The sequence below is a fragment of the Dermacentor silvarum genome, chromosome 9 (genome assembly GCF_013339745.2).
Source record: "Dermacentor silvarum isolate Dsil-2018 chromosome 9, BIME_Dsil_1.4, whole genome shotgun sequence".
Classification (NCBI taxonomy): Eukaryota; Metazoa; Arthropoda; class Arachnida; order Ixodida; family Ixodidae; genus Dermacentor; species Dermacentor silvarum.
Genome location: NC_051162.1, coordinates 133,525,590 through 133,550,665, shown reverse-complemented (window position 1 = coordinate 133,550,665; position 25,076 = coordinate 133,525,590). Strand labels below are relative to the sequence as shown.

The window sequence follows — 25,076 nt, the reverse complement described above, 5'->3', positions numbered from 1 at the left end:
ATACGACAATATAGTGCTTAAGGTGTCGTGATCCAGAAGGAATTTTCACTTATCTCGCCATGCTACTTTTGGTTGTCTTAGATACTCGACGCATATATGCAATATTGACAAGCGGGCGCCTCAGTGTATTCCAGTCTCGTGCATCGACCCGAACTCTATACCTCCAAAAGGCCCTGTGACATTGTCTATGTAGGCAGCGTCGTTGAGTAAAGCAAATACCAGCATCAATATGAACACTTCATCCTTCTGAATGGAACTCCACTGTTCTGCTGCAGTTTCCCAATAAGAACAGCAACAGCCGCTGCCAAACATACGTCGTGAAACTCCAGGTCAGACTGAATGACGTTCTCTCGGTCCAACTTTGCGATCAGCGTGTCGAGTACGGACAGATCCACGCCGTTGATGTGCCCCAAGTGAGGCAGATCTCCCAGCACCTTCATATCACGAACAAAGTGATAATGACCTGAAAACGAAATAGTCGTTAAGCATCAATTTTCGCTCTGTCGGTAGAACATGTGGAACTATGTAGAACTACCGTAAATACACGAAACCAGGGAAACTGAAGAATAGTTCAATATTAACTGCATTACATCACCTGCAGAGACTAAATATTGAAGGTTTTCGCGGACTAGGCAATGATACTATTTCAAAGGGTTCATACGCGGACAATGCCGTACACTGAAGCGATGACCCAATAGGAAACCGTCACACCATGAGCTCAGATTAGCCATGACTGACTGCGAAAGCCCGTAGAAAAATGGCCATGGACACGATGGTTCACAAGTACGCTCTTCGGAAGTACCATACGAAATTTGAGTTGGATGCTGTTCTAGAGTAGAACCTTCAGGCGTCATTGAAAACGCTGAAGAGGGACGGCTTACGAAAGCTACGCATTAAATGTACCTTAATATGACAAATTATGGGACGCATTCTCGCAGGGTCACTTTCGAAGATATCACTTTCAGTGCTGGTTGAGCATAACCGCTAGAATCGTACAACGCGCCATGTACTACGTCACGCGAACGTTATAGTATTGCCGGAAGTGGTCGTCCGAGAATACGTCACCAGTTCTGCGAAAGCCCACAAAGTGGATGAGGGTTTAAGAGGAAAAACTGATCCATCCGAGTGTCTAGTACGAGAGAAAACCATACGGGTTTCTAAAAAAAAAAATGGTTTCCCTCAGAAATACCTTAGCAAGAGAAGTGATCGATGGCGTTCTACCTCATTGCAACTCTGCACATATCGACTGCGGGTTCTCGTATTTTATCCGCCTGTTTTCAACGTACACAAAACTCGGTACAATGGATTTACCGTATTATAAAAATGCTGGAGACACGGCTGGGAATTAAAACTGCCACCTCACTGGAACGCCACACCGAGTCGACGCGAAACAGCGAAGAGCAGATGGGAACTTACCCTTGATGCTCTGGTCCGCGTTCTTAAGAAGCACGTCGTAGGAGAACATGAGGTCGTTGACCGTGTCGGCGGCGATGTTGCCACGCACGGAGAAGCCACGGTAGAAGACGCAGTTGCCGGTGACGGAGACCCACCCGCGCTTGGGCACAGCGTCGGCGTCGAAGGCGCGAAGGTCCCGGCCGTCCAGTGTGCCGTGGATGCTCAGGTGACCCATGACCTCGAACGGGTCTCGTAGAGCGACAGGGGCGCTGACCACGGACTGACCGCGCAGTGTGACCGCATTAGAGTTGACCTCTCCCAGGTTGACACCGTTCACTCCTTGCACAGTCGTTACGGGAGAAACCGCCTTCAGGACCGCTAGAACGACAAAACACCGCGATTACCTCGCGATTGCACGTAGAGGCGGGATTGTGCTTAGCTATGGTGACAAAACGACTTCGGCGATTCCTTCGGCAGCAACGACGACGGCGTCTCGTTGATTGACACAAGGCAATACCTGTCTACTAAAGGTATGCTATGTGCCACGTACCAGCTATGGTACTCCATAAGCATTGATACCCTTACAGCGTATAAATTATATTTGGTCTCCAGACCATATAGATGAGAGATGTTTGAGAGATGTTTTCTCTCAACTCCCTGTACTGTACAAGCCCAGGAAATCTTCCAATAGTGATAGAGTAGGTTGAAAGTGGCCACAAAGGCAACAGATTGGCTGTGAGCGACGGCAGTAGGGTGACACCCGAGGCGTGTCATTACAATTGAGTTTGTTGTGGTAGAACGAGTGTAGCTATTGTAAAAAGAAACAGCCACGTAAAGTAATAAATCTACTGACACGCAAAAATATTCTGGATTATGATTTGTAATAGAAACTAGTTATTCCTAAAAAATCTAATCAGCGAGCTGCTTCATTGAATAAGAAATCATGCATCAGTCGACGAAAATATACCAGTGCTTCAGGAATCACAAAATACGCTGGTTACGCTTCAAATCTTTCCTGAATAGCCTTATGGCTGCAAGCACATGTTTCCGCAATAGCGAACGCTATAGGCGTAAGCACCCTTCTTTGGTGCATACAAACACCCTGTATATGAAATGCTTAAGAGTGCAACAATAAGTGGGTTCAAAAACGCCCATTTTACTCCTTAATGAATGTTAATCCGTTACCGTGTATTTCAGTTTGCCCTCCAATTGTTTAGTTGAGATTGAGCAGTAGATGCAGTAGCGTTTTGCGGAGAACAAAAGTCACATGACACTTTTCTTCCAATATTTGTCCTCGTTCGAAACGCGTTATAAGTATACTGCTCGTAATGAATAGCCAACAATACCACCTTAGTGAAGTATACTGATATTTCATTAGGCTTATTAGCTTAATGTCATTCCCTTTCTCGTGACAGTGAATGTACACAAAGGCTAAGCCAAACACATCTCACCGGAAAACGTCTTCGAAGCAGCCACTACTTGAGGCTTCGTCTTGGACATGACGTTCCTCAGGAATGGCTGAACTGGCCGCCCGTTCAACCATGCGGCGTTGAGGAATGGCGTCGTCACGTTGCCAATGGCGAACTCTCCGGTCAGCAGTTGGCCAGTGGACAGTGGGATACGGCGCCTGTTAATGTCCACTATGTCGACGCCACCGAACAAACCTCGGACGGTCGCGTGTATGCGCGAGTCGACGAGAGCGGCGGACATGCCCCGAGCCATGTGTTTCAGGCCGTAGATCTTTTGCGGAACGGACTTGAGGACGAAGTCCCTGGGCACGGAGAGCCCTTGAACTGACCCCGACACATAGAGGTGTCGCACTCGCACGGTGCTGAGGAACAGCGGCTCGGCTGTGATGTTCTGCTCGCTGTTAAGTGTTATTCTGCCGGCGAACAGCTTGAAGAGCTGAACTCCGTCGATGATGCCAGGGTCTGAAACAAAGATGAAGCAGCCAATTACCCAGAGTTAAATTCTAGGGCTCTACGTGCGAACACCAAATATGATTACGAGGCACGCTATAGTGGCGGACTGCGGATTAATTTTGACCATCTGAGATTTAACGTGCACCTAAACCTAAGTGTATACACGCGCGGTTTTGCATTTCGCTCCCATCTAAATTTGGCTGTCGAAAACCCAGGGTCCCTTCGCGGCTGCTCAAGGCGAAGATCTCGTCATGGTCAAAATTTTGCCGGTCTACAGCTTGTTCCTGCTGCTGGACCGTGTGGCGTGTGATTTCGGCCATGGTTATTGCGAAAAAGCTAAATTTGGGCACAGCCTCGAATTCAAAGTTTAATATGTAGTGTAGTGTAACCTAAACAGTGATCACTAAATTAGGAACACCAAGGCTAAGTGGAGCTGAAATTCACATTGTAGATCTCATGTTCTGGAAACTTTTCTGGGCGACTGTACTGACGATAGAGAAAATAAGTGTTTGAACATTTTATACGTTCTCCCAGTTTGGCCAAGAGCTCGCTGGTGAGGGAGCGACAAGACATCCGTGGCGAATTAGCTTCCCGCGCCTTCTCTCTCGACTCGCCCGGACTTATTTCTTAAAAAAGGAATAGTCATGGACAGTTGACAGCTTAAACCGCGTCACGAGTAGTTTTGTACGGTGGCAACACTGCTGCTGCTGAAACCCCTGTTGTGCAAAAGAGAAATAGAAAAGAGGAAAGGCAGGGAGGTTAACCAGACGCACGTCCGGTTTGCTACCCTGCACTAGGGGAAGGTGGTATAGGGATGAAAAGAGAAGGAAATAGAGCACAGTTTCGCGCACATTTGAAACTTCGCACGAAGTCTACAGACGGTCGCCAAGACCTGTCGATTTGAGGTAATGCAACAAGGCTTTCGTGGCTTTCTGTGCCATCGACGCATACGGCCATGGTCCAAGGATCTTCATTTCCGAAAATCGTCGAGAGTCCAGCCGGTTCAATGCTGTCCGGAGAGCTTCACGCTCGATGTCGAACCGGGGACAGACATAAGATGTGTTCAATTGTTTCTCTGGTTCCACAAAAGTCGCACATGGGCGTATCCCCCCCCCCATTCCAATGCGGAACAAGTAGGCCTTTGTAAATGCCACCCCGAGCCAGAGGCGGCACAATACTGTCGCCTCAGCTGAAGTGGGAAATGTTTGATGGCACTTGTAGCTTCAAGGATTGGCCAATTTTGTGGAGAGGACACTTCGTGAGGTTAAGAGAAGACCAATATTTGTGTGTCATAGCTTTAGCCACGATGTAAAGCTTTCCTGCAGCGTCGGTCCTGGATAAGGGGATTGGGACTGGTCGGCTTCGTCGGTGAGGTCATTACCAGCAATGCTGGTATGTCCAGGTAGCCACTGAAATATAATTTAATGCCCTTGAGCGATAGCTTGGTGATGGTCTTCTCTTATCTCATACCAGCTGCTCATGAGTCCTGATAAAGGGCAAAATGCAGACTTTGAAGTGCTGCCTTAGAATCGCAAAACATGACCCATTTATGAGGTGTCTCTTGTTGGAGGCATTTTAAAGCAGCACGCAGGGCAGCAAGCTCTGCCGCCGTTGATGTCACGTGTGACAGTATGAAGTTGATTGTGGTTGTCGTAGCCGGAATGAAAACGACACCTGAAGAGCTGGTAGAAGAGACCGAACGATCGGTATAGATGTGTATTCGGTCCCCGTAGACCTTATTCATTATTAGCAGCGTCATCTGTTTCAGAGATTCATGGGTGATTGGCCTTTACTCCCGGAATACTTAGGCAGACATGAGGCTGTTGCAGGCACCACAGGGGGAATGAAGGCCTTGCTGCTGGGGTGTATATGATATGTATAATGATGGAAGACAATCTGGATTGGTGACGATAACTTCAGAAAACGTGGAACTTCTAAGATAAGCACATATCCTGAAAATGAGCCGTTCGCAAATCAGTGGAACTTGGGTTTCCGACTTCGTGCAAATGACGCAGACGAGATGGTTGCCGATACCTTGGCCCTCAAATTTAGACTGCATCTTTGCGGTAGCAGATTGGCAAAGAGTTATTGAAGACAACGCGAGATTCTATTGCATGCAATGAAATTGCGGATAAACGCATTTCTTCATAAATGAGTAAAAAAATCGGACTGAGCCCTGTGATCTTAACTGTATGAGCACGATACAGCATAAGTTGAGCATGCAATGACCACTCACTTGAGATGACGTCCTTCTCGAACACGACCGGTCCGGTGAACGTTTTTATTCCTGAAATCAAAACTGTAGATTATTATTAGGTTGCGGTACTTAAGTTCAGGGGACCTTACCATGAACGTCTTGGTGGTCCTCCGTGGCCACAAAGTCCTCCAACAAGTTGTAACCGTTCACACTGCCTTTGACAGTCATTCCTACTATTTTGGCTCCTTCGTGGAAGGTCTTCTGGCCAGTCATAACCAACGTAGACTCGTTGGTAGGAAAAATGGCGTCCTTGTAAAGGGCATCAAGCAATACGCTGTTGACCTTGGCGAGGACCTTGACGGACTTTTTAACAAAAACGGGCGCCTTGAACACTACGTTGTTCTTTACAACTTTTTCGGGTTGCTTGGCGGCGTAGGCAGCGAACTCTGAAATGTCTACGTTGTCGACCGTGCCAGCAACGACTACGTCTCGCTGCGCCTGGATGCCATTGACGAAGGCAAGGGGTACGTCAATGGGGCTGTCATCCGTGAGGTGGTAGACGTCTCCCGGCAGTGATACTCCGCTGACTTTGCCTTCGACGTTGGTCACGGTGGTAATTAGCTTGTTGAACCGTTTAGGCGCCCGCACGAATTGCTCTGCATCATTTAGCAGAAGATCGTCAGGTATGGCGAGTTGGTTGAGCCTACCCCGAAGGTGAATGTTTTGGAGTGCGTCGAAGGTACCGACAAAGTGTTTGGCACCGGTGATGGTTGCAGGCACGTTGATCCTGACGAATCGCTCACCGATGTCAGCAACTTTGATGCCATTGACGAGTTGCGCTGAGACGGATGCGATGCGCAAATTTCGGGCAAACGTCAAGGAGCCCTCTGCCGTCTGCTCATCGATCGCGTTCATAGTTGTCGCTGCAACTCTCGTCAAGTCGACGCCAGTCTATCATTTGAGCCGACACTTCTTGGAGGACCCTGACAGAGGTCAAGTTTTTGGGAGCGGTGATGTAGTGCGTTCCAGTCAATGTCACGAGGTCACTCAATTTCAGGCCGTTCAACCTTCCTTCCATAAGAGAGTCCTTGGAGATCACTAGAGGACTTGCAAAAGTTGTAGGCCCTGAAGAAGGAAAAACCCTTTTTAGCTTTTGACGTACTTCATAAGCGAAAGCATGCAGACACCGAATTTACCGCTTATCGTGTGATGTCTATCTGTTGTGACTGCGTTGGCGAGATTGATGCCGTTTATTGATGGAGACTGGAGTGACGACCTTACTTTGGCAGGCCTCGTCAAAGTTATTTTTCCTGTTATGGTCGTCGGCTTGTTCATCCTACAAAAAGCATAGAAGGCGTGCGCCGTTGTAGTCGCCATGTCTGCTGCCATGTCTGTTGCGAAGCTAGGAAGCAATGTTCTTACCAAAGGGGCAAGGCTTATAGTGTGGCGATGTGGGCTTGGTTGTACATCTTGAAACGAGCGAGTTGTAGCACGGACAGGGAACAAGGACACGAGAAGTACGTGTGCCTTCTTTTGTGTGGTGATGGTGAATTGTAGCACCAGGCGGGTTTAGCCTGGTGCATCAAAACCGGCAATTGCTCCGCCCGAGCGTCGCTTGCAATATCCTTTGTGCTTTCTCATGTCCCTGTTCCTTGTCCGCGCTACACTGCGCTCGTTTCGAGAGGTAAGACAGTTCTACTGTTGCCCCGAATTAAACGCAATAAATTTTGAAGCTTGACAAAATGTGCTGCAAGAGACACAGGACAGGCGCCTGTCCTGTGTCTGTCTTCCCGTTTCGTTTGAAGTTGGCACTTTCCTTTATTCCATTAAGATGTAAAGAGAAGAAAAACTACCATTGTACAGAGAAAATTGAAAGATTGTTCATAACAACGCTTCAAAGAGAAGTCACGAATTACACAGAGTGCTGTCTGCGCTGCTTCGTCAAGTCTGTTCAGTGGGATATTGAATCGACCTTATGCAGCTTGGAACACGGTCTGTGGAGGTCAACGTAAGAAAAAGTGACACATGGTCGAACAGAAACTAGTATCCTCGTTCTTATAGGATGATGGTGCGAGACGTACCAGTAAAGGTTCCTGAACAGGTCAGCGACAGGTACGCCGTGGAAGGAGCCGATGTTCGCTTCAGCTGATTTGAGGAGTGGTGCCGACAAGTGACCTTGCAACACCTTTGGTGCGGTGACAGCGGCCGGCTTATTCTTGAACACGGCATCTGTGAAAACGAAGAAGCAGGCAAGTCAAACATGAACTATTCAGCAAATAACTTCAAGCTTGCGGTCCTCATGCCTGTCAGTAAGGCTGACGTATTTGGACTGTTGCGATATTGTGATGGGAACAACAAATGCGTTTAAATGAAGATCTGCGTGGCTGTCTACAAGTCAACTATCGTGCGATTGTATAAACATGTACAGCACGGTAGATGCAAGCTGAGACGTTGTCAGCGAAATGTAATCTATGTAGTAGCAGTAGTAACCGGTCGTTTGATAAAGTGAAGACCGGCAGTCAAGAGTGGGGTTGGCAGGAAGGGACAGGGAGAGAGGATAGATTAGGATGAAGGGAACTACTCACATAATGTACAATGGAAATTATTATATATCAGGTGTGCAGGCCATTTCGAGCGCGGCCTAATTTCCGCGAAATGAACTTCGGCAGCGCTTCTGTGACATGATAAACGTTTAGAGGTAGATGCGGATAGCTCGTGCGTTTTTTTTTTTTTAGGAAATAGGTAGGGTTTGAATACTAAATATAAAGGCGATTTTGCAGATAGACAAGGACACCAAAAATAATGCACTCGCTTCTCCATCGGTATGTTTTGCGGGCGCTTGCCACTTTCACGTAGCTTTCATCACAAAGGCGTTTAGAGACTGAAAGCCCAGTAATATGACCACCTGGAATTTAAGCCAGGCTCGGTCGGACTCTGTCGTCAGAAAGCAGGATTACTTCTTTGCCTTGAAAGTTTCTAAGGACACTTTCCTTGTCGCTAATCCACTGTTGATCTCTTAGTAGAATCGTTGCAAAGTCAAGAGATACAAGGACCACGTTCGGCGGAAAGCGATGTTAAATTGGAATGCCTGAAAATTGCCATGTATGATGGGTCAAGTGGTCGAATTATATAGCATAGCAACCGAAACCTGGGCAAGTTCTGAAAGGTAATAGGCAGGTTTTGAAGGTGAAAATATATGAAGCAGCTAATGCGACAAGAAACCTGCTCCCTCGTGCGCCCCGTGGTTATATTTTCACGGCGGGGGAGAGGAGTAACAAGTGCATTCACATGTGCAGACTACTGTCTAGAGGAGACGCCGCTAGAGCAAGGCATCTTGTCCTCTCTAGTCCTTGCTCACTATTGCAACGCATGGAGCTTCGTCCCGGAAAACGAAAGGTCAAGAAGGTATGACTTGAGCCAAGCAACGTGAATTTGGCAGTCCGTCAGGGTGGAAGAGTACGTAAAAAACACTTTAAATCAAATTATGCTGCACTGTCAATAAATGTCACTTACATAATCTTAAATCAAAGTGCACACTACACTGAAGTAAAGTCGAAATGGTGAGAGTCCTTTGTGCATTTTCTAGCGAGTCCTCATAATTAGAGTAATTAAATTGATTTAATTTAGTCAGTTGTTCGCATTTCTTCATAATGAATGAATTAATTAATTAACTTTTATTTCCCTTTTTAAGAAAGGGGAGGGGCTGGGGACGGGGAAGAGGGAGGCCTGTGTGCTCCAGTCTCGGCACCTTATGTTGCCAGACGTCCGCCTACCAGTCGCGGTAGGCCTCCGCTACCTCCTCAGCCCACCTCAGGACTCGGTCCTGCAGGGTGGGATTGGAGCTGCGCAGGGCAGTCTCCCACAGCTCCTCGCTACTAATTAATGGTTTGAGGTTGCGGGGGGGGGGGGGGGGGGGGATATCTGATGGGGCATTTCCACATATGAGAGAGATCTGTCTGGACAGGGCAGAAGCGACACTTGGGTGTCGGGTATGTGTCGGGAAAGAATAAGTGCAAAGTGCGTGGGGTAAGAAAAATCACAGCATATCCACGGGGTGAATGATGATGAGTGGGCGAAGCTCCGGAGGGAATCATCGGATCTCCCGCTTAAGGGGACGCTAGCACAAACGCGTTAGAAACGTGCAGTACTCTCTAGTAAGGGGGAGCGGCCACAGCGTCTTACGCAGCCATTTACACATGCCGGAACGTGCACCGCGTTTGCCGACGCCATCACATGACTGCTGAGAGAGTATACCCCCCGTATTCATAAACGATCCTCGACTTGAACTTGACATGCCACCGCGATGGGCAGCGCGTTTGAAACGCGTTGAAGGTGAGGCGGAGAGGCCACAGCGTCTTACACCAGCTTCTTACACGTGCCGTAATGCGCTAGCACAAACGCGTTAGAAACGCGGCCTTTCGTTAATGTTGGGTATTTATTGCCATCGTGGTGCGTGTGTCCATGTCCGTTTGCAGTCTGGCGTTCTCTGTTGGCATATAGACACTGTGATGTTAAAGGCCGATCTGTGCATGATTATTTTGCTGAAATGGTTGTGAAAGTACGTGCATGTGTACAAAACGACTGACTGTCATGAAGATGTGATATCAATGTGGGATGCTTTAGCACTTATAAAACGAGTGTGATCTGACAAACTCCTGTTCAGGCTTGTAGCCAAGCTGGAAATAAAAAAAAAAAAAAAAAAAAGCTTCGTGGCGTAGTGGGCTAACGCCGCGCGCTCGGAAGCGAGGGGTCCCTGGTTCGATTCCGCGCTACGGACACAACTTCGGAATTTTTTTTCTCATTTTTCTCAGACTGGTTACACACTACTACTACGACGACGGGGACGGAACGGGTGCCGCTATAAGGAGCTTCGCTCCTAAAAGTGAGTTTGTAGTTGGCGCCACAATATTTCTCTCTGGCGCGTGCTCGACACAGAGAGAGGTGGATACGTTAGGCGGTGTTTCTAATGTGTGCAAATTTCATGGATCGTGATGAGTGCATCTTTATTGGCGTGTTGTTGGGAATCATTGGGTTCTAGAGTAAGGCCCACATTTACATCCATTCGGTCCGTGAATCCTCGAGCAGCGGCATGAGCCATTTCGTTGCCAAGTAGACCTTGATGTGCTGGAGTCCAGATGAGAGCGATGTAGTTTTTCGGCGGGTGAGCGACAAGTCCATAAAGAAGAGTTGAGCCACCAGGCCAGACAACATGCACACGTTAATTATTAGTTGTAGGCATTGTCAGAAAAGAAAGACTATTCCTTCACCATTGCCGACTCACTTAGCAATTTGAACACCCCGTCAAGCATGGTACTGCGTTTCGTAAATTAAGTGGTCGTGCGTAGCAATACTCTGCAGTCTAAAGTGAACACAGTGGGTAAGCAGATTTATCAATTAAACCGCATCTCAATGCGCGATATTTTTCCCTTGTCACTACTGGAACGAACTGGCAAAGACAAATCCCCTATCCAAATGTGTATACCGTGATTTAAGGGGTTAAATTGCGGGTAATTCACCTTTGAGAGCCGAAATGAGCTTGCGGATTCGGAACCCGATGTCGCTCATCGCCTTCTGAAGCTCGGGCATCCTGCTGTGTAGCTCATTCATGGAGACCTTCGAGCCCTCCATGGTCAAGCCCTGCGGTAGCTTCGCGAACCCCATGGAAACTGGGCCATTGACGAGGACGGATCTAATGACTTGCTTGACCTGGACCACGTTCACTGTGGCCTTAGTAGATATGGCATGCCGTAGGGTGTTGGATGCTTGTCCGAGGAGAGCCTGCTGCTTGTCCAATTGATCCTGGTCGGTGGGAGAAGGCCTAGTGAGAATTTACCCGTGTTTCGAACTATCAACAATGGGCGGATACTAGTTTTGCGATATGCAAGTGGGTTGGTCAGCGCGGTTTCTGTCATAGCATAGAGTTACACCTAAGAAAAAGCCTGCGCATGTGCATTCAAGAGTAACAGAGCGGGAAACCACGCGAACGAGCCCACACAAAGCTTTAACAGGAAACAAGGGTTAGCTATGCACAACACTGACCTTGAGCATTGTCATGCGAAGAACCAGTTCCGAGCCTTTTTCTTGAACCGGGTTTGACAAGAGTATGACCTTCGTGGACACCATGATTGATTTGGGAGTGCCCTTGGTGGCATCGGTGAAAAACATCCAAGCGTTATCCTTGACGCTAAAGGATGATAGACTGTCCTTGAGAATGACAAAGCCACCGAGGGGGACTGTACCTGCAAACACAGATTATGGAAGATCGTCACTAGTTCTTGCCGATATTTCGCGAGAGCACATTGTTACTTATTGAGGCAAGTGTCCGAAATTTAGTAGCGCATCGATGCCTACAAAGCAGGCTATGTAGATTGTTAGGTTCTTGAGCAGCTTGTACTTTCTTTCCCTTTTCCCATTCCCCCAGCGCTGAGTAGCTGTAAAGGAATGTACCTCAGGCCGAGCTCTGCATTTCATATCATTAAACTTTTCTCGCTCTCTGCACCATGTTGCAGAAAAATCAACAGCCTGTTCACTTACGCTGCTCGTCTGTATTTCCAAAATTGCAGCTTTGAACCACAGCACAAACGCTTAGTAGTTAGGATTGCGCAGCGAGCGATGAAAGTAAGACTAAACCGTAAGATACCGAAAGAGTAAGCATGTGTCAGAAAATGAGGGCAAACGCTTTCATTACGGGGAAGAAATGCAGTTCGCATTGTTTGGCATGTAGATATAACATGCAGTCTGCTGTAGCCACGGAATATAAAGGGAATAGTAGCAGTTGCGAACGACGGAATACGTGATGTCAGGATGTTCGCATGCTTAAACAAGTAAAGCTTGTGACAGGCACACGTTATTTGAGAGCGTTGACGGGAGACCGACCTAATTCAGCCGTAACAACAACTGCGAAGCGAGACGTAGCGCCAAACACTTGAGGTCACACAAATGAAGTCCAGTAGAAAGTGTTAATTGTTGCCGGCTGCAATTCAGCCGTGTCCTATAAGCCCTGCAAATGTACACTGGAGACTGCTGGCTACCATCCTACAGCACCGACACCTCTACTCAAGCACTCCTAACTGAAGTGGTCATTACGCTCCGTCGACGCTGCATAACGATTCCCGAGCGACGTTTGGAACCGCGTGCCGTTGGCGCCTGTTGAAATCCACTGTAACGAAAGTCTATTACGAGCTGTGGACGTATAGTTGCGGACAAGAACAGGACAAAGAACGGTAACGCTTGGAGTTGTGTAGTGCCAAGTCGCTTCTTGTGTCCTTGTTCGATGCGCGCTACGCCTACTGGTCGTCGTTGATCAAGCAAGCCCAAACTACTCCCGTGGCCAGGGGGGCTATTCTGTAAGTGTTCATTGAATGGACGTGTCCACTTCGTCTGCTGCTGAAGTGCTGATTGGCTGAAGGCGCCTGTCTCCTGACGCATACCCTATAGCCCCGGCCAATCACAACTTGAGCTGCAGACGAAATGGACATGTCCACTAAGTGAACCTTTACAGAATATCCCCCAGGTCTAGTACGCGGACAAATGCGCAGGAAGGGTGGCCTTGGGAGGATGACCGCCGCAGGGTCTTAATTGGTAAAGCACCGCACTCGCAGATACGAGCTCGCGCCAAAATGTCAATTGTTAACCTTGTACATTCTACATTGCAATTTAACATTACAGGTAAGCTCCCCCATGCTTCCCCTGGATCCACTGTTTACTCCAGTGGTTGTAAATAAAATTCAGAGCCCTTCCCCTGTCAAGAAAATGGGGGTAAGCGAAGCTTGTGGCAAGACCAGACTGTCGCAGGCGTGCCGCTTCGTTTGCCCTAAATTCAGGGTCGGCGGCTCTTCGCTGACGTTTCACCTGGGCTTCGGAAGCCCTCACGCTATAATCGGACAACGAGCTTCGCTTAGCCCCATCTTCTCGACAGGGGAAGGGCTGGCGATTTTGTCTTTGGGTCCCTCGTGTGACAAGGGTAGTTCAAGGGCGCGTTACAGGTCGCCGAGCCCACAGGGGTATGCCATTGAGCCTGGACCCTTCCTGCACCATCAGCAGGATCGGCCCACACGACAGGGATGTGCCATTGAGCTTGGACCCTTTCAGGAGGTGCTTAGCAGTGCCTGAACTGGCGGGTAATGGCGGGCTCGAGGCGAGCGAACACATTATTGCACTCTTTCCCTCCTGCGGAGGGAGTGGACGGCAGTGATTGGGTGGGCGTATGGTGTGATCGCGCGCGCCAGCTGTGGGCGACGGGCCAGACCTGTCAGGCATGTGGAGTCAGAGGTGTTTGTTTGCCGAGCGTGAACTGAAAAGCGTGCATGTGTTACGGGCGCGCGCCTTGCGCTGCGTCTACTTCATGCATTTAAAACCCCGCTTTTAAGGGAGCGTATGATGAACAGACAGTGGCTGTTCTTTTGGTGAAATGTGTGTTAAAGCCAGGCAATGAGGAAAAAAACGACAGTGGCTGATTCAGCGTGGTCTCGCAACCAGGAGGTCGGTGGTTCCAATCAGCAGCCCGACGAGCAATTTTTACAGCGAAGCTGTATACCTTTACCGGCCAATGAAATTTTCGTGTCGTTAGCGTAAGCAAAAATAAGCAACTATAACATGAAATAAATGTCGCAGTTTCGCCCGAAAGGCGAAGCGTCAATTGCGATAGCAAATTAGTAGAGAGCTATTCGGAGTAGAGATAGTAGTTTTATCAGCTGCATAAACTTGGACACATTCACTTACTAACTGAATTAACAAGCGTGGTGTCAGCGCGCACAAGCACACATGAATAGATCGCACTCGATGACCGCAGACAACCGCTGTGAAAACGCTGGCAGCAAGCGCAGCCACCGCAGCGGGCGAAGGCTCGCGCGGTCTATCGCTTCAACGGAAACTAAGCGGCCGAATGCACAGCGCATACAAAGGTCAGAGCCGTGTGGAGATCGCTTGCAAGATACGGCGCGCGCGACAACACCGGCAGCCCGTACCGGCGCAAACATAATAAAGAACCATTGCAAGCGCAAAGCGCAAAGTACATGAACGCTTTTGTTGGCAGAGTAGAAGCCGCCCCCCCCCCCCCCCCCAACCACTCTCCCTCCCGCGCTGCCTTCCCGCTTTGCTCCTTTCGCATGGGAGATTGCGTCGCCAGTTCCCCTTGCGCCCGGTTGCAAGATACGCATTTGGTGCCGCAGCAAAGCGTCGCCCCCCCCCCCCCCCGCCCTCCGTCCCTCACTCCCATACCACCACGGCGTTTCGCGTCCAGGAAGTCGCGTTTGCTTTCCGCCGTGCGTTTGCTGTCTGTGATAGCGCGCGTCCCACGCGCGCTTTCACTGCGCTTTAATTCGCAAATACGGCGCGCGGCGACGATACAGGAACTTATGGACTTTATACGGAACCTCACGGCGACGCCGACGGCAGAAATCTGCTTGAAGTGTCCATATAATTGCTATAAAACGTCACGGTAAGCAAGCGGCTCATGCTCACGCTGGGCACGTGCTCGTGCGAATGGGAACACCCTCCGACGCGTTCCGGTAAAGATTGGGTTTGCAGCTGCTTCGAAAGGGGTTGACGTCATTCAAAACCTTCGTGAAGTGCGAACCGTACAACGTATGCTAATGACGTCTGCGAATAATGCGAAGCACGTTCCTTCTCCCGCGTGTGTTTCCTGGTAAATGTTACGGTTGCGTAAGCTACTCGGAGCGGAAAAGTACCAAACAGCATACAAATCACGTAGTGACGTCACCACGGTCTAGCAACTCATTCAGTTCATTCCAGGCTAGCATGGGTAGACCACGGAAAGTAAAGACGCCAGAAGAACAGCGTGAATATAATGTTGCTGTGAAGTAATAACGGGTGTGGTTAAGTACATTTCACTTAATTGTCTCTGGTTTCACTCTTTGTAGAGTGTGTTAAACATGTGTTAATTCAAGTGACGCAGTGGCGCACCGACGGGGGGGGGGGGGGGGGTTCGGGTGTTGTAACCTCCCCCGAGGCCGAGTTAACCCCCCCCCCCCCGCCCTCACGCGTCCAGCCCCACCAGTCCAACGTGTACCTTCAGTGCTCTGTTTACATTGTCATTACAATTCAGGAGGTGGCTTGAGGTCGAATTTGCCTAACAAAAACACTTCAGCACTGTCTTCTATTTATTCATTCACTCTTAAATTACTTTGAGTAAAATGCTAAAGAAATAAACATCGTCATCGTCCTTGGTGTCATTATAATTATAGGCATTTTATTTGCTGTTGGATTCCTCTGGCTACAGCAAGGAAATTGCATATTATGCGAAGTGCTTGCTCCCCCCCCCCCCCTTCCTCAGAAGTTTAACCCCCCGGTCTGGCAGAGATCCTGGGTGCGCTACTGAAGTGACGTCACAATGGGTAATCTTTGTGGATGTTCACAGCTTCGCTGTCCGACCACCTTCACAGCGTGAATTGGAGCCATAGTATTTTTTTTTTGGCGGATTCGGTTTTTTCGTACGCCAATACCAACAACATCGACGCCGATACGAGTGAGGCAATACAAGCTTCGCTTGAAGAACAGTCCCTCGATTCACCGTACTTGTCGCGCTCATTACTTCGGGAGAAAGTACGTTCGAGTCCCAAACAACTCCTAAGGTAGGAATAACCGAAAACGTGTTGCAGGTCAGTGCCCACAGCCTATTAGTAGCAGTGAGTTAAGTGGCATTCAACTGTGACTAAGAAGAGCTTCGAGTCGAGCGCGGGTTTCGCTAAGCTGTCGACTTGCCTCTGTCCACCTCCTGAAACCGCCTGAGCCTCGAGGACCAGGTGTGAAGGCGCACAGGGTACGAGGCGTCCATGGTGGCGAGAGCGAGGATGACGTCATCGCGACAAGAGTCCACGCCCACGGGGTGCCACTGGAAGGCGCGCGGGACCTTGAGCACCTGGCGCAGGAAGAAGCCGCCGCCGCGCCACACGTAGAGGAACTGATCCCGGAGGCCAGCCACGGCCAGCACGTTGTCGAAGCCCACGCGGAACAGGGACACGTCCGTCAGCTCGGCACCATGCAACCTGCGGCAGGTCGCGCGAAAGGTAACACGCCGGTGGGCATCCATCACAAGGATGTGCTGCGCTTTTCAGAATGAAGGACGAAAACTGACAAGGCGCACAGTAACTGGGCAACGCACAATTAAGTAGCTGGAGAAATACTTGTTCATTCTGTTCAGCATAGCGGTGCGGCCAAATGAAGTGCTTACCACAGTAGATACTGAGAGCACTAATGGGAACGTGCAAAACTACACGAACGACACAAACAGCACTGTTCCCTTGGTTCATCCAGCCATATAGGTATACCGAAACCCTCGCGGAATACGCAGGAATTCGCCGCGCTGCCTCAGCAGCCGCGGAACTGCGCTACCATTTAGTAGCGCAGTTCCGTGGCTTGCGGGATCGATTGTAAACCGTGCCGACCGTATTTCGATGGGGATAAGAAACGAACTGCGTTCGATAAATTCTGATGCACTTAATGATAGCCGTGGTGGCGAAAATTACCGCGTAGCCACCCTCGCCAAGCAGAGCAAAAAATACGGCAGGAAGGAAACCACCCTTAAAGTCTTTTGTAGCCTGCGCCGAGTGACTTGAAACCTTTACGAAAAGGGCATACTTGAAAAAAAAACAGCGCAAAAGAGACGAGGACTAAAAGAAGACGCGAACAGACAGGCGCTAACAGATATATAGCGCCTGTCTGTTGTACCCGTCTTTTCGTCCTCGTCTCTTTTGCGCTGTTTTTTTCTTCAAGTATGGTACACCAACTTGCCCACACCAAGTTCCTTCTGCTTCAAAAGGGCATACTCACACGTCGAAAACCTTCAAGTTGCTGGCAAGGTCATCGGAGCGGTAGACGAGCACGGTCGTTGCGTTGCTGACCGCGACGTAGCCGTAACCAGAGATGGTGGTGGTCTCCATGTCCACGGCCATCGGAACGTGAATTTTCACTACGTGGCTGAGCACGGTGCCGCCTGCGTTGCGGCGGGAATGACTCGAGCTATCGACGGCGGAGTGAAAGATTGACAAAACCAAGGCATGGCCAAGGTTTCGGTAGTTGTCTTAAAAGGAGGGAAGGGGCGGGCAACCGAACGAAGGAACCCCGACCCTTACACAGTACTTACTGCATGTGAAGGCATAGCTTCCTCACTCCCCAGCCATTTTCCCAAAAGCTACACGCACGTAAACTTCACGTACCACGGTTACGTATAAATACCCAAGTGAAAGTCATGCGCCGCATTAGTTGTCGCAATACGACTTAGATGCAACAAGTTTCGTTCACAGCAGTTTGAAGGCTGCGGAATTAGAGCAGTTTGATTACGTTGCTGGATAATCAAACGCAGGTCAGAGACGGCTGCGTCTGAGCTAAAGCACTGCATCGCTAAGACGTTGGGAAAGTGAGCGTCACCTTGGCGTACATCCGTGAAACCGACGTCCGCGTATACGGAAGGAAACAGAAGGACCAGAGCTCCTTCCTGCTGGGATTGGAGCCATCGCACCTTGATGGGGACTTCGGTCAGCTGCAGCGAGTAGAGCTACACGCAGATGCGAGCGGACACGACATTACACGAAGCACAGAATTAAAGCACACACACGCACGCGCAAGCACACCGAGGTTTTTCAACAGACGCAATGAAACAAAACTCATTTACGTGTACAAATATAACGCAACTACGAGCATAATGCGAGGTGACGACCGAAACCTAAAGGTAGCTTTGCAATTACAACTAGAAACAACGATCCCGTAACGCGATTGTAGGCCGCGAGCTTAAAATGAAAAAAAAAAAAAAAAAAAAAAAAAAAAAAACTGAACAAATCGCGCTACATAAGAAAATACGAAGGACAGGTACTTTTGTGTGATCTCGCTTTTAGTTTTAGTGCAGCGTGCACTAACTAGAATATCTTAATCAGAACGTCTTAAAATTAAAAATTAAATTATGGGGTTTAAGGTGCCAAAACCAGTTCTGATTATGCGGCACGCCGTAGTGGGGGACTCCGGAAATTTTGACCACCTGGGGTTCTTTAACGTGCACCTAAATCTAAGTACACGGGTGTTTTCGCATTTCGCCCCCATCGAAATGCGGCCACCGTGGCCGGGATTCGATCCCGCGACCTCGTGCTCAGCAGCCCAACACCATAGCCACTGAGCAACCACGGCGGGTAACAGACCGTCTTGCGCGAAACGTTGCAGCCATGCGCTCCCGCGCAGACCCAGCCGAGAGGCTCCGCTAGTAACGGTGTGGCGCATCGCGGTAAGGCCGTTAGACAGCTTTGTCCTGCCGCCCCTTTTACCGTCGTGTGTCACGCTCCCAAGCAGGCCCGCCCACCATCCCGCGCATGTACTATCGACCAAAAAGTTTACGGACCAAGGGATCTGACAAAAAGCTGAATATCTCCGCAGCCTGAAAACGCAGCCTGGTATTTCCATTTCCAGCCTCTACTGTTATTTGCGAACAATATTGTGATGTACGGTTTTACTGGTTACTTTTAAAGGCTGCTCGGTTATTTAGCGTTTACTGAGATCCCGTAGTCCGTAAACTTTTTTTGGCCGATAGTACATCGCAGCCTCCCAAGAACAGGCCGGCTTTTTCGCAAAACGCAGTAGTGTGGCGGTTGAGCTTATTCACCAGGCGGCAGAGAAACAAACCGCTGGACAATAGAGCAACGACCAGGCTATATAAAAACTCCCAGGATGGAGAACAGCCACAGATAATCAGTCACTCGTTCGATTGCTCGCGTAGATGCACATATTCACATTCAGGTCACGTATATTAAAAAAAAAAAGTATCTGCGGAATTTGGCAGTACAAAATTAAAGCTTGCCTATTTTCAAGCCTGAAATTCGAAAATATCGTTTAATATTATAACGTAAGTAAGCATGTCACGTAAGTATGCAACGGGGCTCGGTGATCAAACTAGCCCGATTTCAAACGGAGAACTGAAACAGCGCTATAGTCGCGGAAATACGGCAATATTGTTGGTTTTATCACATCGAAGCACAGGCAAGGTATGTCGCGTGCGTGATATAGCACGTGTTTATCGTAGGACGTTCGTGATTACAACATAAATCGCAGTTCACACCCAACTCGAAACTACAAGGACATTCTATCAAGAGGACAGTGACTAAACGCGTGTTTTCGGTACATGTAGCAAAGCGCTCACAGGCGCAGGGCGTGCTTTGAGCCTGTTTAGGGACTGACCAACGATTCTCCAGCGGCGTCCACTTCGTAGACGACCAGCTTCGCAGTCAGACCAGTGCGGATGATGAGCACCAGGAACATGCTCTGGAAGTTCCTTTCGTTGCGGAGGAACACTGTAGCATCAACGATGTCGTCTGCAAAGCGTGCCCCAGAGGATGCAACATTTGTATATCCGGCTCTTGGCCAACATGTCCACGTTATTAGTAGTTAACAGCATGCATATTCACGTCACCGGCTTTAACCGAGAACATGATCGGCATGTTTGGCAGATAGCACGATCGAGACAAAAATGCGCAATTCTTAATTGCAGCATAGTTTGCTAAATATTCGATGTATAAATGTATGTAATGTAGCACCATATGCTACCGGTACTAACATATTGGGAAGAAACTTGGAGGTGAACAAAGAAGCTCGAGAACAAGTACCGCACAAAGAGCGATTGAACGAACAATGTTAGGCCTAACGTTAAGAGACAGGAAGAGAGCGGTGTGGATCAGAACAAACGGGGATAACCGATATTCTAGTAGACATTAAACGGAAAAAATGGATCTGGGCAGGCCATGTAATGCGTAGGATGGATAACCGGTGGACCATTAGAGTTAGGATGGATACCAAGAGAAGGGAAGCGCAGTCGAGGACGGCAGAAAACTAAGTGGGGTGATGAAGTTGGGAAATTTGCAGGCGCAAGCTGGAATCAGCTAGCGCAAGACAGGGGTAATTGGAGATCACAGGGAGAGGCCTTCGTCCTGCAGTGGACATAAATATAAGCCGATGATGAAATGTATGTGAAACATCTGGGCCGGTATTTTGTAGCGATGCGTTATGCCTTATTCTATACCAGTCTTATCCACCGCTCACGGCCGGCTGATCCCGTTGATAACCTGAGTGGACCGTCGGTCTGACCCCTGACCAAGCGCGAAAAGGCATTAGCATCGGAAAGGCATCGCTACAAAATACCGGCCCTATTTGAAGCCCCTGACCTCGTTGATATTTTTTCGTGTTATTGTGATAGACAACCGCTTCAAAATCCAGTTCGCGAATCAGCAAATCGAGGTTCTGAGTCACGGAACTTTGAGCAGCCTAAGTGTGCGCCGTGCGATGAACGTTGAGCGTGTGCTGCATTATCCACAAGACTCCTGGACATTTATGTGCAACTTTCAAGGGAATGTTTCCACTGTTGGACAGACATTTTCAAATATATTGATGGAATGATGAAAGAAACACGGGCGAGGTAAAAAACAAATATGCACCACCTCCTACACAAGTGAATTGATTTCACCTCACAACGAAAGTGCGATTCCTTGTCACCACCGTGAGCAAATTCACTGTATAGGGCAAACTGATCAGCTATAAATACCGCCACGAGGATTTGCATGCATATTTAGTCCCTTTGAATTCTGTCGACCGTGACTGCGCTACGCGACGTGTATACACTAAAGGTAGATTGATACGCAACAGTTTAGTGTGAATGTTTTCTATGCATATCGCGCTGTCGAATAACGCCTGCTCACCGGATCCGGAGCTGAAGCGGAACATGGCATTCCCAGTTAGTAGCTCCACGTTCGGGTTAGTGAATCGCCAGAGGTGGACGTTGTTTCGGGCCACAGCCATGACGTGATCCGAGTGGTTGTGATGCAGGTGCGTCCAGCGAACGGCACCATACACGTCGGTCTTCACTCCGGAAAGCATCAACTTCGTCACTTGCAGCTCTGAACGAAAAAAAAAAAAAAAAAAAGCAGGGCATTCAACAAAGGGAAGCGACCACTAGCATATTTAACGCACTACTGAATATAGATGACGTAATCAGCTCTGTTGCAGCAGTCACGAACGGTTTCTTAAAAGGACCCTAAAATAACCACAATCACTTTAGTCTGATCAAGTAGTCATTAAAAACTATTGTTAATTTCGCGGTAATATATGTTAGTGGAAAGAGAAAATGTAGGTCGAAGTTCCATTTCCTGAATTTCGTGCCGGAATCACAGCGCAGGTATACGTCAGTGACGTCAAGGATTTTTTTTTTTTCTTATTTGGGTCGTTGCGGCTAAAAAAAAAAAAAGGTTCTTTAAACTTGCTAAGGTCAGTTGGTTTATTTAGCAAGCAAATTATTCCATTTTTACCGATAAACAGTAAACTAGGTTCGAGTAGACGACGTCAAAATCAATGACGTCAGGGCAAGCTAGTGCGATAACTTCGAGGCGGCGTCGCCAGCAGTCTCGTTTTTGCGTCTTCTAGAAGCAAGAGTGACTTTTCTTTAGAATTATAGAAAGTTATCTTGTTCATATACTACAGCTCAAATTATTTCTCTTTAATGCCTCTTCAACAGACCTCGACCTTGTATGTCCCGCTCGCACGTTGCTGGATTCACACGACGTACGTGATTGCGGACCAATCAGTCACGCGACATGTGACGTGTATCGAATGACTCCGCAGAAGGCATTCACGCGACAGAGGCTCACAGCGCGGATGGAGCAAGTGTATCCTTGCTCCGGCGGCGTCGAAAATCCCAAGTACGGCTAACAATACGGGCCGCTTTCCGCCGTATCGCTAAGCGCTTCGCGCGGACTGAAAGAGCACTGCAGGAACGGTCGACGTATGATCATGTGATAAGCAAACTGCAAGCTCAAATCGCGATTTGCTCCGTCGTGTGGCTGAATCAACGACTTGGAGGCGCCGGCGGCCTGGTCGCGACCTGCCTGCGGTGACCGCCCCGTTTCCGACAACGCCCATGCCCAGAGCACCATGATCCAGCCACAAGCAACGAGTTTTGAACGGCGACATGACAGACAGCCTCGACGTGGGTCGTCGACCGTCTACAATACGCCTTGGAGGTTTGTACCCAACATCAATGAAAATCGCAGCCCACCTGTGTGCTACAGCTGCAGGGCTCAGGGACACATCGCGAGGTATTGCCGCCGTCGCCCGCAGCGTGCTCCGCGAGATCGCGCGTATACGCCTCGCATGCAAGACGCTACATCCTGGCAACCATTTGTCCCTTTCCGCCAGCCACATCGAGACTACACGTACATGCCAAGGAATGACTCCCCCGTGTCCGACCGCAGCCTGACTCCATCGTCGACTCGGACACGTCGATCGCCATCTCCACGTCGCCGCTCGCCTACGCCGTCCCAGTTGGGAAACTAGCTCGTGCGACCAATGGAGGTGAGGTCGCGGGACGGTCACCTTTTCAAATGCCTCCTTCTGTCGTCATGGTGAAGAACAATGTGTGTGTTTGTGTCGATGGTGTTAATACTGTGGCTTTAGTAGATACTGGTGCTTCTGTGTCTGCGATGCGTCTTGCGTTCAAGAATCGCCTTGGACCGAAAGTGATGTTTGCTTGGGATGGAAATACCACGTTTCGCGGAGTTGGCGGTGAACTGTTACGTCCTGTGGGAGTATGTTCCGTTATGATATCCGTTGGTGGAAAAGCATTTCGAACGGAATTTATTGTACTAGCACGCGCCACGTATGACATAATTCTTGGTATTGAATTTTTACGGGAGTGTGGAGCAACATTAGACTGCAGGGCTGGTGAAATTTCACTCAGCAGCGATACCAGACCACCTTCGCTAGAGGACATTCCATCCGATCGTCAAGAAATATTTTCCGTGTCCACTGATGTACTTTTGCCTGCGCAGACGGCAATGTTCATCCCTGTGACCTCGTAGCGCGTCCGTACTGGTTCCTGCTGTGGATTAATTGAAGCTGAATACGTCAACACTCTAAAAAAGAATGTACTTGTCCCTCGGTCACTGATCGAAGTCAGAGAAGGTTGTGCTCACGTTTGGACGGTGAATGTGTCCTCCGAGTCAGGTTTGCCTGCTGGACTGAAGGTAGCACGCTTTGAAGATAGTGTTGCGAGCATTCGTGCGGTTGCTACTTCTATAGACGCAAGCTCGCCACTCAGTGACCACTCTTCAAAATTTAGGAGCATGATTAATAAATCGCTCCCCTCTTCCCACCAACAGGCGCTCCAAGAGCTCCTTGCCCGCTATGCGTCAGTGTTCGACTTGGCTCAAGAGCATCTGCAGTCTCCACCGCACTCCCGCGTACACCACCGCATCAATACTGGAACAGTATCGCCAATACGACAGAAACCATACCGCGTCTCTCCTGCCGAGCGCAAAGTGATCGCCGAGCAAGTTACAGACATGCTACAGAAAGGCGTCATCCAGGAGTCCAATAGTCCCTGGGCGGCTCCAGTCATATTGGTCAAGAAGACGATTCGTGGCGATTCTGCGTCGACTACAGACGCCTAAACGCAGTAACGAAGAAGGATGTGTATCCTCTGCCACGTATAGAAGACGCCATTGACTGTTTACATTCTGCCTCGTACTTCTCTGTCGATCTGCGCTCAGGCTACTGGCAAATACCGATGCATCCGCCAGACAAGGAGAAGACTGCCTTCGTAACGCCGGACGGACTCTTCGAGTTTAACGCAATGCCTTTCGGTTTGTGTACTGCTCGGGGGACATTCGAGCGATTCATGGACACCATCCTGCGGGGACTTCGATGGGAAATCTATGTGTTACCTGGTCGACGTCATTTACGGCAAGACATTCCACGAGCACAACCAACGACTCGAAGTTGTGCTTGACTGCATACGGCGAGCGGGACTGATCTGAAACTCCAAAAAGTGCCACTTTGGCGAACGTCAAACGCTTGTTTTGGGTTTCCTCGTCGACAAAGGCATCCGCCCAGACCCCCCAGAAGCTTGCGGCAGTTCGTGGCTTCAAACAGCCGAAGACGGTGAAAGACCTCCGCAGCTTCCTGGGACTATGTTCGTACTTTCGCCGTTTCATTAAGGACTTTGCACGCCTAGCTCATCCGCTCACGTCACTCCTTCACAAGGACTCACCGTTTAGATGGACTATACTGAATGCGAGTCTGCATTCAGTCAACTAAAATTTCTGCTCACCTCAGCTCCAATTTTGCGCCACTTTGACCCAGAGGCCCCAACTGAGCTTCATACCGATGCTAGTGGTCTAGGTGTTGGAGCTGTACTCGTAGAGATACATAGCGGACACCAACAAGTCATCGCCTACGCAAGCCGTCCTCTTACCACAGCTGAGCGGAATTACACCGTAACAGAAATGGAATGCCTCGCTGTAGTCTTCGCCACCTACAAGTTTCGACCATACTTGTACGGCCGCCACTTCACGATTGTGACAGACCGCCATTCTCTTTGCTGGTTGGTGGGCCTACGCGATCCATCTAGCCGATTAGCTCGGTGGTCATTACAGCTTCAGGAATACGACTTTTTTTTCACTTACAAGAGTAAGTGAAACCGATGCTGACTGTTTACCTCGCCTTCCGTCAGCAAGCACGCGAGATACGGACGATGACTTAGATGAATACCTCCTTGCCATCTCCGCCGAGTTGCCTGA

The 25,076-nt window shown here is 49.2% G+C and overlaps 1 protein-coding gene across 2 annotated transcripts in view; it reads right to left on the bottom strand.

The window, feature by feature from the left end:
• The window catches only part of LOC119464397 (uncharacterized), a 29,455-nt gene extending 22,886 nt beyond the window's left edge, over positions 1-6,569 (bottom strand). Inside the window, exons 1-5 of one of the 2 annotated variants that reach the window (XM_037725344.2) lie at positions 5,664-6,569; positions 5,554-5,616; positions 2,847-3,326; positions 1,417-1,773; positions 315-463 (exon numbers count right to left, since the gene is read on the bottom strand). In XM_037725344.2, coding sequence (XP_037581272.1) covers positions 315-463; positions 1,417-1,773; positions 2,847-3,326; positions 5,554-5,616; positions 5,664-6,429 — 1,815 coding nt within the window. In that variant the 5' untranslated portion in view covers positions 6,430-6,569. The remainder of the gene's footprint in view (positions 1-314; positions 464-1,416; positions 1,774-2,846; positions 3,327-5,553; positions 5,617-5,663) is intronic. The other variant, XM_037725345.2, reaches the window with a different exon arrangement.
• Between the last annotated feature and the right edge of the window lie 18,507 nt (positions 6,570-25,076).